At 48.9% G+C, this 12,430-nt stretch overlaps 1 protein-coding gene across 1 annotated transcript; it reads left to right on the top strand.

The window, feature by feature from the left end:
- The first annotated feature begins 3,409 nt into the window (after positions 1–3,409).
- Positions 3,410–12,087, top strand: LOC113486919 (heparan sulfate glucosamine 3-O-sulfotransferase 3B1). The gene is made up of 2 exons (XM_026861264.1): positions 3,410–3,417; positions 4,318–12,087. Exons 1-2 carry the CDS (start codon positions 3,410–3,412, stop codon positions 4,934–4,936), a joined length of 627 nt encoding a protein of 208 aa, XP_026717065.1. The 3' UTR covers positions 4,937–12,087.
- The last annotated feature ends 343 nt before the right edge of the window (positions 12,088–12,430 follow it).

The following is a 12,430-nucleotide window of genomic DNA, read 5'->3' on the forward strand; positions in this document are numbered from 1 at the left end:
TCCGGTGGAGAAGGGTGTGCAGGAGCCTGCAGCTGAGGCACTGCTTGGCCACAGGGCAGTGCTGCCCCTGGCCACACAGGGCGGGGAGGACATCAGTCCTCCTGCAGCATCAGGCTTGGCACTTTTTGTTGATGATCATTTCAATCCATCCAGCATGGATACCCAGGCTCTGATGATTTTTAAAAAGTCAAACTAGGATTGCGAGGGAGCAGGAGCTCACCTTCTGGGGTTAAGAGGCATGAGTCCTGCCCATAGCAGAAGATGAGGGCAGGTTTTGCCAGAGGCCAGAGGGCATGTGGGGCTGGTCGCTGTAATCACAGCGGCTTGCTTTATCGCTCCGGGTTGTGATGGCATGAGGCCTGGTGAAGAGCTGCCCTCATCTGCCAATATCAGCCTCCCCTCGAGAGAGATCTGGACTAGATTTATGTGGGAAAGGCTTGCAGCAAGTCCATCCACAGCTGCCAAGGAGCCCAGGAGGTCCTGAGCAGGACATGGCTTGGTCCAGCTGGGAGCAAAGCACCAGATGGACTTCAAAGAGCAAACTCAAGTCTTGAGTTTTCTGGATCCAGTGACCAAAAGCTGCTCCCGCCTTTGTGGGAAACAGCAGCACAGGGCTGCTCCTCCTACATGAAACAGGCAGTTCCCTCCCAAAAAATCTCATTTCTGGAACAACCAGTGCTTGTTTTCTCGCTAATCACCAGCTTCTCTTGCTGTTTCGAGTTGGTTGGACAGCAGCACAGGTCAGCTGAAACAAACCAGATGTTTTAACCCATTTCCCAGCCCCTGATGGATCAGAGGCAGGTATGGGATGGCGGCAAACACTGACACGTACCACTGTATCCCTTCCTCCAAGCTGAATTTCCAGAAACATAACCCTTGGATGCTCAGTCTTTTAAGGACTGGTATGTTATTGTGGTTTCTTGACATGAAGTGGTGCTTTCTTCCCCAGAGTTACGCTCTTGCTAAGATCAGGTGGCGTCTCTGTGGACTCTGATCTCCAGGGTGAGGGTCGAGCCAACACCCTGCTTGCCCTGGGAAACTTAAAAGTCAGGTTTTTTTAAAGGCACCATTGTGCAGTCCATAAAGAGAGATAACAGCCATAATAAACATGACACCAAAGATCAGTTCCCACACCAGGAGTGTCTGAGGGTTGGGAGTCTGTTACTGGGATGTCCTAATGTGACCCCAGCACTAAAGTGCCGATGTCAAGGACAGACACGGCCTGGGGCATCAGGAAATCCCTGAGCAGCACCACCCGTCATCCCCTGGTGCTTCACTCCCCAGCCCGGCCCTTTGAGGCAGCTGACCCCGCAGCTGCACCTCTTCCCCCTGGCCCAGTGCTGGAGGGTTTGCTGCAGCAGGTCACAGGGAAGACAAAGCCAAACTGTTGCATTACCAAAGTGAAGTCCTGAAAAGCCCATTGGGGTGGGAAAAGAGACCACAGCCTCTGTGAGAGCCACCTCGGAGGGGGCTTTGGACGGACACAGGAACGGCCGTCTTGGCCACCACTGCTGGGAAAGATGGACCTGGAAAAGGCCAGCTATGAATATGCACACATAGCCAAAATGCTCCCTTTGAGGAAAGTCTTCCTCCCCTATTAAGTAATTAAATAAAGCCCCAAGCTCTACTAAAATTAAAATAACAGAATACATTTATTCTGGCAGGGCCCACTGGTGGCTGCTCTTGCCAAAAACATTTTTGTGGTTCTTGTCTTTTCAAGTGGCTCTTTTGCAATAAAACCCAGATGCCATTAGTCCAGGGAGGCCTCCAGGCAACTGTTTACATCCATGAAAGATGCCCTTTGTAATTAATTAATCTCCCAAAAGCTGTGGTAGCACATTCCCGTGGCTCCTGGCGTGTCCCTGCCCGCCGGCCCTGGCAGTGGAGGTGCACGCTCATTCCTGGGCTCTGAAGAAAGCTTTTGTGTGGCAGGCTCACCACGAGAAGGGTTAAACTCCTCCTTGGGAAGACACAGTGGAGATTTCCACACTTCTCAAAACACAAACAGAAGTCAGTGTGCCTTCCCACTGCCCTTGCCCTGCTGCCGCTTCAGCATCTCCCGCTCGTGCTCAACAGCAACGTGCAGTTGCAGGAGGTTGTGTTACAGGGGCAGGGGTCAGCAGGCAGCGGGGAAGGGGGGCACAGCCTGGTTCCTTCACCCTTTTGGGGTGCAGGTGCTTTCAGATGACTCAGTCGTCACAGGGCAACAACACCACGACATCTGAGAAATGCGGGCTTGGTGCACATGGAGGAAAAAAGGTGAATCGTGAGACTGCCCTGAGCAAAATAACAGCTGAGCCACTGCACTGGGGCAGAGCAAAGAGCCGTCCAGCCCAGTCCTTCTTCCAGATGGTGGCTGTATCAGGTATCTACAGAGGAGCACACAAAAGCTGTTGGTTTGTAGGGCTCCTTCTCCTGCTGTCTCCTCCCAGTGAGGGCAGCCAGGGCTAGGAGCTGCCTGTGGCTGAAGCAGCTCAGGGACTCTCACCTTTCATTACCACCAACTTGTTTCATCCACCATGAATTTGGCCCATCTGTTTCTGAACCATTTACACTTTGGGCCTCTGCAGCATCAGGTGATGGCAAATCCCACCGTAAAATTATGTGTTTGCCCAGCAAAGGCCATCCTCATGCTGGTTTTGAATGCATCCCCATCCCTAGCAGCAATTGCCTTTATGTCTCCACATCCTTCAGGATGCACAAGAGCTCTCCCATACCTCTTGGCTTGTTTATTCTCCAGCCTGAGTGTCACAAATTCATGGAGTTTCCCCCAACCAGAAACCCTCAGCAGAGACCAGCAAAAATTTGGCTTCTTTAGGACTATGTCTTTGCTCAGCTTCCCTGTAATGTGGTTGCAAATAGAATTGCTTTAGGAAGGGTCAGTCCTCACTACTTCATTTGTAACATAATGACTGAGCCTGGGGTTTGGTTGTTATTGGTGTTTTTAGCTGTTGTTGGCTTTTCATTGTTGCTTTTTTGATAGATGAGTTTAATTTTGCTGGCATATTGCACAGGTTTGCAAACCAGATGTTGCTGCTGCAAGACGGTAACAATAAGGCAGGGAGGGAGCCGTTCATCACGGCACACGGGTGTCACAACTGCAGCAAGGTCAAAGCCGAGGGGTCAGGGCATGGGGGGACGCGGGTCCCTGCTCCACGGGACCTGGGGCCGCAGTTGCCATGAGAACTGCTGGTGGCACAGCGGTGAACCTCACTGGCGCTGCAGCCACCTCCCATCCATCTCCCGTCCCCCCCGGGAAGGACCGGACTGTTGGAAGGAGACCAAGCTGCAGAGGAAAACTGCTGAGAGCCTGGAAGGAGGGATGGGTTTGTGTAACCAGACGATGATCGTGTGAATCACTGGGTTTGTGCAGATGCTGGCTCCTGTCCCAGGGGGGATACACGGGGTGATGCGAATGTGAGGGGATGGGATGTGGTGTGGCAGGAAACGGGGAGCAAGGAGAGGTGCTGGGAGCCCCCAGGAGCACACAAACAGCCGCTCATACGGCTCCTACACCCTTCTGGCTTGGCTTAACACAGGAGCTCAGGTTACCCAGTGGCCCTTTAGCAAATGATGCCCAGTCCCTGGCCCAGCAGGGCTTTGAATTCTCAAGGAGACCATGGAGCAGGATGGACCCTGGTCCGAGCCCCAAGCCCCTTCCCACTCCCGGCTGGGAGAGCTTCCCAAAGCAGCCTGCGTGTAGGGTTTCTTCGGGTGGAAGAAGGAAATTGCTGAGGTCAGGGGGCTGATATTGCACATTTTTATGTGACATCAGCTTGCTGCCACCTTGAAAATACCAGAAGATAGAGTCTTACATCCTGGACCTTGAAAATCCCTTGTGTCCTGCATGAAGGGAGTGTTGTTACTTGAGAAATTCACTGTTATTCCAGGGAATTTAAGCCAATGTGCAGGAAACACCAGTGTGGGCAGAAAGGAATTTAAAGGGATAGGACATGAGGATTGTAGAGATGTGCTCTGTTCTGGTAGTGCCATTGCAAGAAGGAGGCTGGGATCCCCCTCAAGAAACTCCTTAAGAGGCCTTGAATAGGCAAAATGGCTTTAGGTCTGATTCTAGGTAAATGGGCAGCCAAAGGAAATCAGGGGTGTGTTTAGGTGCTTTGCTGAATCAGAGCATTACGGGCCTCCTGACAATCCTTGCAAGGAAGAAAGCACCTGGGCCGGAGGGGTGAGGCTCAGGACATCCTGCTCTTGGTCCCTGGGACATCCCGAGCGGTGCCTGCGCTCAGCCCCCACACACCCCCCAACCCCTGCCCAGGGTCATTCAGCTCTTAACATGTCCCTCTCTCCCCCTCTCAGGGACCTCATGCCCAGGACACTGGAGGGGCAGATCACCATGGAGAAGACCCCCAGCTACTTTGTCACCAAGGAGGCCCCAGCCCGCATCTCCTCCATGTCCAAGGGCACAAAGCTCATCGTGGTGGTGCGGGACCCTGTGACCAGAGCCATCTCGGATTACACCCAGACGCTCTCCAAGAAGCCCGACATCCCCACCTTTGAGAGCCTGACCTTCAAAAACAGGACTACGGGCCTGATCGACACCTCGTGGAGCGCCATCCAGATTGGCATCTACGCCAAGCACCTGGAGAACTGGCTCCTCTACTTCCCCATCGGGCAGATCCTCTTTGTCAGCGGGGAGAGGCTGATCAGCGACCCCGCGGGGGAGCTGGGCAGGGTCCAGGACTTTCTGGGCCTCAAAAGGATCATCACCGACAAACACTTCTACTTCAACAAAACTAAGGGGTTCCCGTGCCTGAAGAAGGCGGAAGGCAGCAGCAAACCCCACTGCCTGGGGAAGACGAAAGGCAGGACCCACCCCGACATAGACCAGGAGGTGGTGCAGAGACTGCGGGACTTCTACCGGCCCTTCAACATGAAGTTCTACCAGATGACGGGGCAGGACTTTGGCTGGGACTGAGGCTGAAAAAAATAATTTAAGAAAAGGAAAATATAATATAATATATATTTTTTTTACATATCAGTAGAGAGGGGGAAAATGCAGAAAAAAATAATAGTTGTGCTGAAACATGATTTGTTCTGATTTTTTTCTTTTGACATTGCTTTGTTTTCTTTCTTCCCTCAGTGATGAGGTGATTTGTCCGTCCAGAAAAGGAGGCTGTGAACAGCAACCTGGTCCTATTGACATCACCTGCCGCTTGGCTGCTTCCTTCGATGGGCCCAGGGTTTAGCACTGTCTCTGTAAAAAAAAAAAAAAAATGCAGGTGCAAGGGTTTCAGATGTCCTGAAGTCCACCTTCAGAAATAACAAGGATGCTCAGAGGAGCTCAAAGCCTCACTGGAAGGTCAGCCAGATTTTGGCTTGCAAATGCCATTTTAGACCAGACCTCATCACTTTTGACAATGAAACAAAGGAGGCTTAGTATCTAATTGGCTTTCAAAACCTTTACCATAGGGGATTTTTTTATTGCATGAAACCTTTGGTGACATTTTTTTCATTCATCCAATTTTTTTATTTGACTTTTGCCCCCCCTAAATCAAGCTCTTTTCATCAACCAAACTTATTTTTCATCTTACAGAAGCCAAAACCAATAATCCTTTGTTTTGTTTTGAGACAAAACAATTTTGGTAGCCAAAAGTGAAAGAAAACAAATGATTCTTTTGACTCTATGACAGAAATTGCCGGGTAGTCAAAAGGCCTCATTCACAGGAATTGGCTCTAAACCAGTGCTCCCCATTGCCAACAATGTGTACCCCTTTTGCTACACTGACAGCAGAGTGCTTTTCCCAGGGGGGCCCATCTGAAGGCAAGGAAGGTCCACACTGAGATGATGCTTGTGGTACACCTGTCTTGAAGGTGATGGGGGACCCACCACCCCACCACTCTATGCAAGAAACAAGTTCACAGTGTCTGGTGGATGCTATTCAAGCCATAATGAGAATGTTTTAAGTTGGGCCAATCTTAAAAGAAAAAAAACAAACCCAAACCAAACAGTGGAGAAAGGGTTGTTTGGGAAATAATGAACAAAAATCACATCCAGAAAGGGGAGAGAATGAGGAGAAGATGATGGAAGTTTTCTTGTCCTTTACCAAAGGAGAACCGAGGGGGAAACAGGAAAAAAGAGCGTTGGTTGTGCAGGGCTTTAAAAACTGTCAGACAAAACAAATCTCCTGTTTGTAATAACCAGGAGCTTTAAATTCCTTGTTTTGATCCTTATCACTTTTTTTGGATAGTAGAAATGCCTCAGCAACAGAAATCTATTAGTGAAGCAGGATCTTGTATTACCGTGTGCTCATTTATCTGCTGGCTCTTTATCTTCAGCATTTTCTGGGCTGTAGAAGCACCTAATTATCACTTGGTGCTGTATAAACACAACACGATGGTGTTCCGTCTCCTGACTCTAACTTTAAAAAGCCCCTGATGGGGTAAAACAAAGTGGGGGATCACCTGGTAATCTGGTTAGGAAGAAGCCTGGGGACCAAGCTCGTTGGCTGCCTGCACATCAGCTAAGATCTTAATAGTTAATCATAGCAGAGCAGAGATTTCAAGGAGTCTGAAGAGAACTGTATCTGAAACTTCAGCTGAACCCAAGAGGGAGTCATTTCCACCTTGGGCTGTCTTGCTTGACAAGTTAGGAAAACAGCTTGGTGCCTGCTCAACCTCCTGGCAGTCCCACAGTGGGTGTGGAGCCACATCCCCTCCTGGCTGCCCTGAGCCGCCTCCTGCCCACCCATCCCTACACACCTCCCTCTGTTCCCGAGCACGTGGAGTCCTGGGACTCCTGCAAACACCTTACAGGAGGTGAGGGATCACACAATCCCCCAACAGCCCCCCTCTTACCTGCCTCCCTCCAGCCCCTCAGTGTTCATGCAAGAGATGACATGAAGAAATCAAAGATGCTCAAGCAGCTTTGGCTCCCTCCCAGCACCTCTGCAGCTCAAAGCTCCCAAATCAGAAGCTGGAAGAGCACTGGGCTCCCCAAAGTGTCAGCAATCTGCTCTCTGCCCATGCCGGCCGCATCAAAGGGGAACAGGCTTAAGGTGCAGCAAAAGGATGGGGGTTAATTACTGGGAAAACCTTTCTAACAGCAAGGCTTGTTGGGGCAGGCATGGGAGATGATCGCCATCCCTCCCACGTTGTGCTCTTCCCTCCAAGTGCAAAAGCCAAGCTGGCGGCAAGGACAAGGCATCGCTCACTCAGGGGCACAACTGAACAGCGTCAGCACTACCCAGGCACAAAGTCTGAGGTTTTCCAAGCTGAAAAGATTTAAGCATGACATGTATTTGGTATTTCAAGAAGACTTAAGGTTGGGCTAAGGTTGTACAGATGTACAGGCCTTTGACAAGTATAAATATCACTTTAAGAGTATGATTTAAAAAAAATCAATATAATTGCATTGCTATTGTCTTTCATATGGTCACATTTAGACAAGTATAAAGCAGCTTTATAGGGCTACAGATTGTTCTTCCCATATTGAACTGGCTATAGCAATACCTAAACCATCTTCATACAAATGAGTTTCTACAACTGCCACCGAATCACTGTCATTAAGTCAGCATAGCTGCGGTGTGTACACAAGCCCACTATCATACGTGCCTTTAAAAAACTCTGCCCAGCACACTGAACTCAGCTACACAGGCAGACTTTCCCCAAAATAATTCAGTGGTTTACTTCCACTGATTTCTGAGGGTTTGAATCCCTTGCTGCACACCTAGTAAAACTATTTAGGGATCTGAGACTGTTAAGTGATTTTTTTTTATCTGGGCCATAAGTACTTTTGAAAATCCCTCCACGTATGAACGATGGCTTTTAAAAAGAGGTCATGCAATCAAATTGCTTTGAACTCTAATAACATTTAAGCCTCTAAACTCGTTAGGCTTATTTTAAAATCCACCCATGAAGTTTAGATTATTTTAACCTAAGAAGAACTGGAAGTAAACTATTGAAAGCTGCACCCTTCCTAGGGCTACAGTATTGCGCATGTGTATTAGGAGGGGAAAGTAAAAGTAGCTATAAATAAAAAAGAAAGTGACCTATAAAGTTTGATTATTTTTTTTAAAGCAGAAAAATCTATGTTAACAATGAGAAACTAATTAGGCATAGTAAAATTCTTCTGGTTTCAATAATCAGATGTGCCATTAGGCACTGATGAAGCTTAGGCTTATATGCCATGCAACATTTAGATTTTAAAACATTTGTTTTAAAAGGAAAAAACATCCTTTATAAAGCATCCTATCAATGTCAAGTGCCAGATGCTGAAGTTGTTTACAGTGAGGGTGGTGAAACACTGGCACAGGTTGCCCAGAGAGGTGGTAGATGCTCCATGCCTGGAGATGGTCAGTGTCAGGCTGGATGGGGCTCTGAGCAACCTGGTCTAGTTGAGGATGCCCCTGCTCAGTGCAGGGGGTGGGACTGGACGACCTTTAGAGGTCCCTTCCAACCCAAACCATTCTGATGCCATGATCTGTGAGCAGACAGACACATCTACACCCCCCGTCTGAGGTATGCGCGGGCAGGCAGCGCATCTCGGGGGGTTTGCACAGCACCTCGCCCAGCCCTAGTGCACAGAAACCACCAAGAGCTCTGGCGCAGGGGCACTGAGCACAAGTATTGTCCCAGAAGTCTTCAAAACTCAGATTTTGTACACTGATGGTGACATGCTTTGGCACAGGCTTGTGCAGTCCAATTCAGAAAGGCAGCTGAACCTGAGACCTCCCTTTAGCCCACTGCAGCAGCAGCTTTCAGCCAAACCTGAACTGTGGGAAGGGTCTTTGCACTGTGTTTTAACTGGCCACACCTGGAAAATTTGAGAGAAATGGGTTTTTCTTTACCAGTGCAGTTTGGCAAGACAAAACCTGGTCCCTCTGCTGCTGTGATTCGCATCGCTGCAATTTCTGGAAGGGCAAGGACCGGGCTGCTGCACTCACGTTGTAGCTGGCGCTGATATTGTGCCGTGGGAAAGTTAATCAACTCCTAAGGAAATGCTGCCACCCAATAATTTACACAGTTAAAATGAATATAAACACCAGCGTATGATCAGCGTATGAGACTCCTCTATGTGGTATTCAGGGTGGTCTTTGGGGTGCAGCACTAAGAAGTTAAATTTCCAGCAATGATTTGGCCGTGCCTACCCTGCACTGAGTGATTTTGACTAACACGGATCCTTGGCCTCCTCGGTTCTCCCACATAGACACTAGCACACACAATGTTAGGTCTCCAGATTAGGAAAAGACAAAAATTTGCCCATTTTCTTAACCATTAAAAAAATTCTTGTTCGTATATAACAGTTTCTGGGTTTTCTCTCCTCCCTCCCCTTTGCTTGGTGATACTGTCATCCTTCTCCCTTTGGTGCTATTTCAGTATGAAACAGACTGATTTTAATTTAATTTAAGAATGAAAAAGCACACATTTAATAAAGTTTACGGGTACTGAGAGGCTGTGCTCCCTTTTTGCTGGCGGCAGCAACCTGGAAAGAGTGGGCAGGTTTATGAAAAAAACGGGAAAACACAGAATTACCCACTTGTGTCTGATATTAGTGTCCTAAACTTAACACGCTGCCCAGCAGCTGGGGGGGGCTCTGCCTGCTGTGAACTCCCCAGAAGTATCATTGGCATCATTTCCATAACCTCTTATCTTCCACTTCACGTTTCTCCAGCAAGCTTAATGTCATACTCCTTTCTTTGAATTGCAAAAAACCTTGAAAAGTCAAGTCTTCACGGCTCCCCCCACCATTCACCCCTTAGCTGCCACTGGCCATGCCACGTCCACAGCATTTCACCACCGCGTTTGACGAATTCCTGGTTTTCCCCCGACCTGGTGGGAGAGGAACAGACCCGGCTCACGGTGCATTGCATGAAACCTGATGTGGAAGCAATTCACCAAGAAATATATACAGCAGAGCAGCCCCGTATATCAGGTTTTCTGTGTGGTCAAGTAAAGTGATATTCTATTTACTTTTTTAGATGTATAAACAGATTAAGTCCCAGGGAAAATATGCTCCCAAACTTCATAATATTTTATTAAACCACTGAAGTTTAATTTAATCTTTTGGCTTCCACAGAAAAATTTTCCATTTCTTTTCTAAGCACCTTTGATTTTATTTTCTTTTAATTACTGTTATCCGGAGTTAACAATGTGGGTTTTGCGCTCCACCCAGCAAGGACTATCCAGATTAGAAGTGGAGAATTTTGCTGAAATACAGAAATATCTATGTGGTGGTAAGAAGTCAATGACGCCTGGGCGGAAAACTCTAGAGAAACCAGTGTGCAGAATGAATTCCCCTCCGCCAGGCAATAACAAGGCCGCATTCCTCAATTCATAGCATTTATTACCTAAGACATTGGCCAGCCATAGCTTTTGAACAAAATTATACCTCCTTCATCTTAGGCCTGTCCACACGGCTGCGCGGGGGCTGGCTCACTGCTCGATCTCACTCCATCCCGGAGGCAGCGCAGCTCACTGCTCCGTGGGGAAAGCTCTCATTAATTCAGGTCCGACGCTGCCCTCAGGCTCAGTACTGTGCTCTGTGAACGCAGCTTTGGATGCATCATCTATCTGGGTGTGAAGCTGCTAGCGAAGGCCAACACTGTGCTGAGCCCCGAGCACACTGCTTGGCCCGGGAGGTCCCGAATCTGATGCCCTATGGGTAGCCCAGCTCATGGTGAAAGCTACTGGGAGCCAAGCAGAGCTCTTCAAGAAAGACTCAGCACCTGCATCTCAGCATCATTAAGTAGGAATAATAATGGTAATCATCATCTCACAGTTCTTAAGACAAGTGTGTAACTTCTGGAGGCCAAATTCGCTGTGTCAGTGTTACCTGAGGTCCTCAGCGCAGCAGAGGAACTTCAGATGCAGCTTATCAACTAGAAGTACATCTCCCTTGCCAAATCTCTTTGCTATTTCCTCTCCTGCAACTTGGAACAGTCCTGGTAATGGAGAGCCCTTCTTCACAGACACACCAGCATCTGGCCTCGGCGCGTTCCTCCATTAGCGCTGGGGCAATGGTGATGTTGTAGACAGGATTAGACCTGCTTGGCCACAGTTTCTCCAACTCATTTCTTTTGTTCTTTCACCAACAGCTGGGATTTAGGGCATGTGAGCAACATCTAAAGGAAATGACTGAGAGGTATTGGCTGGGGAGCACTTACCTTCCCTTGTACAGGGCTTATGGAACAGAATCAATAGATTTTTCTATAGTGCTCACTGCTGGAGAGCCCCCCATGGCTGGGCACAGAAGAGATGGCAACAGAGTGAAAAAATTCTCTTGAGAAGGACAAGTTTAAGAGCACAGAGGAAAGTGGCCAAATGCATCGTATCGACAGGGCAAACAGAGTCACGAATCTCATCACCTGCCTCTGAGCAGGCCTGCAGCTGCACGCTGCCTCGTCTGCAGCTCCCTGGGGCTCTGCTGGTGCAAAACAGCCTCAGCAGTTCCCGGGACCCACAGCTTCAGGGCAGGAGGGCTCTGTGCTTTGAGCACAGGCTCCCCCTGCTATCGGGGCAGGCTCCAGCGAGGTGGAGGGCTGGGCAGGGCTGGTGGAGGCAGAGGAAAGCATCCAGCCGGGGTCCTCCAGGGACATTATCAGTTCAGCAGCATCACAGGGTTTGCTGGATTGCCAGGAGCCATTTCCTACTGTTCCTTTTTATCAGCTCTTCTGACCAAAAGAGCACATCTGCTAAGCCCAGACAGGGTCTGTTGTCCAAAGTGAAGCCACAGTCCAAGAACCCCAATTCAGGGGCACTTCCACAGACACATCTCTAGCCACCTGGCGTAGGAATTATAAAGAGATAAGCAACGGCATCACTGCACCATGATTTAAAAAAAAAACCCCAAACTTCACTGTGATTCCCTGTAACTCAAACCCAGTATTGGCCTGAGACCAAACTCCTCCATTTTCCACAATGAGAAGATTCAAGGTTAAATAAAGAAATTATTTGCATGTCTACTCATGTGAGTTGCTGGCAGGGCTGGGGCTCAGGACGTGGCCAGCTCTGCCCGCACAAATGGGATGTTGCCCCTGTATGTCTTGGGGAGCAAGAGGTGCCATACGAGTTCTCCCTGGTCTGCAGTTACCCCGGCTGGCACAAGCCATGTAGACACAAAGTCAGAGACTCTTGTTTCAACCACCCAAACTGCTCTCAGACCCAATGTGCCCCGGAGCCAGGGAGCTCATGGGGAGAATGTGGGGTTCATGGTGCAAGTTGGACCCTCGACATCGGCGCTCCGGAGGGAAATGCTGCAGAGAAGCGTGCTCAGACACCACCACTGCCCAGCCGGCCAAACTGGCCTGGGAGATTTATCCTGGTTTGACACCCCATATTTTGCCAGCTTTACTAAAGAGAAAATTGTCACATGCTTCTACTTTTTGAGGAGCTGAGCTGTCCTTTAGATAGCAGCTGTCAGCATAAATATACATGAGAAACAGGTTTTTAGTTACTGAAAAATGTCTAAAAA

The sequence above is a fragment of the Athene cunicularia genome (genome assembly GCF_003259725.1).
Source record: "Athene cunicularia isolate RWA chromosome 18 unlocalized genomic scaffold, athCun1 chr18_part1, whole genome shotgun sequence".
Classification (NCBI taxonomy): Eukaryota; Metazoa; Chordata; class Aves; order Strigiformes; family Strigidae; genus Athene; species Athene cunicularia.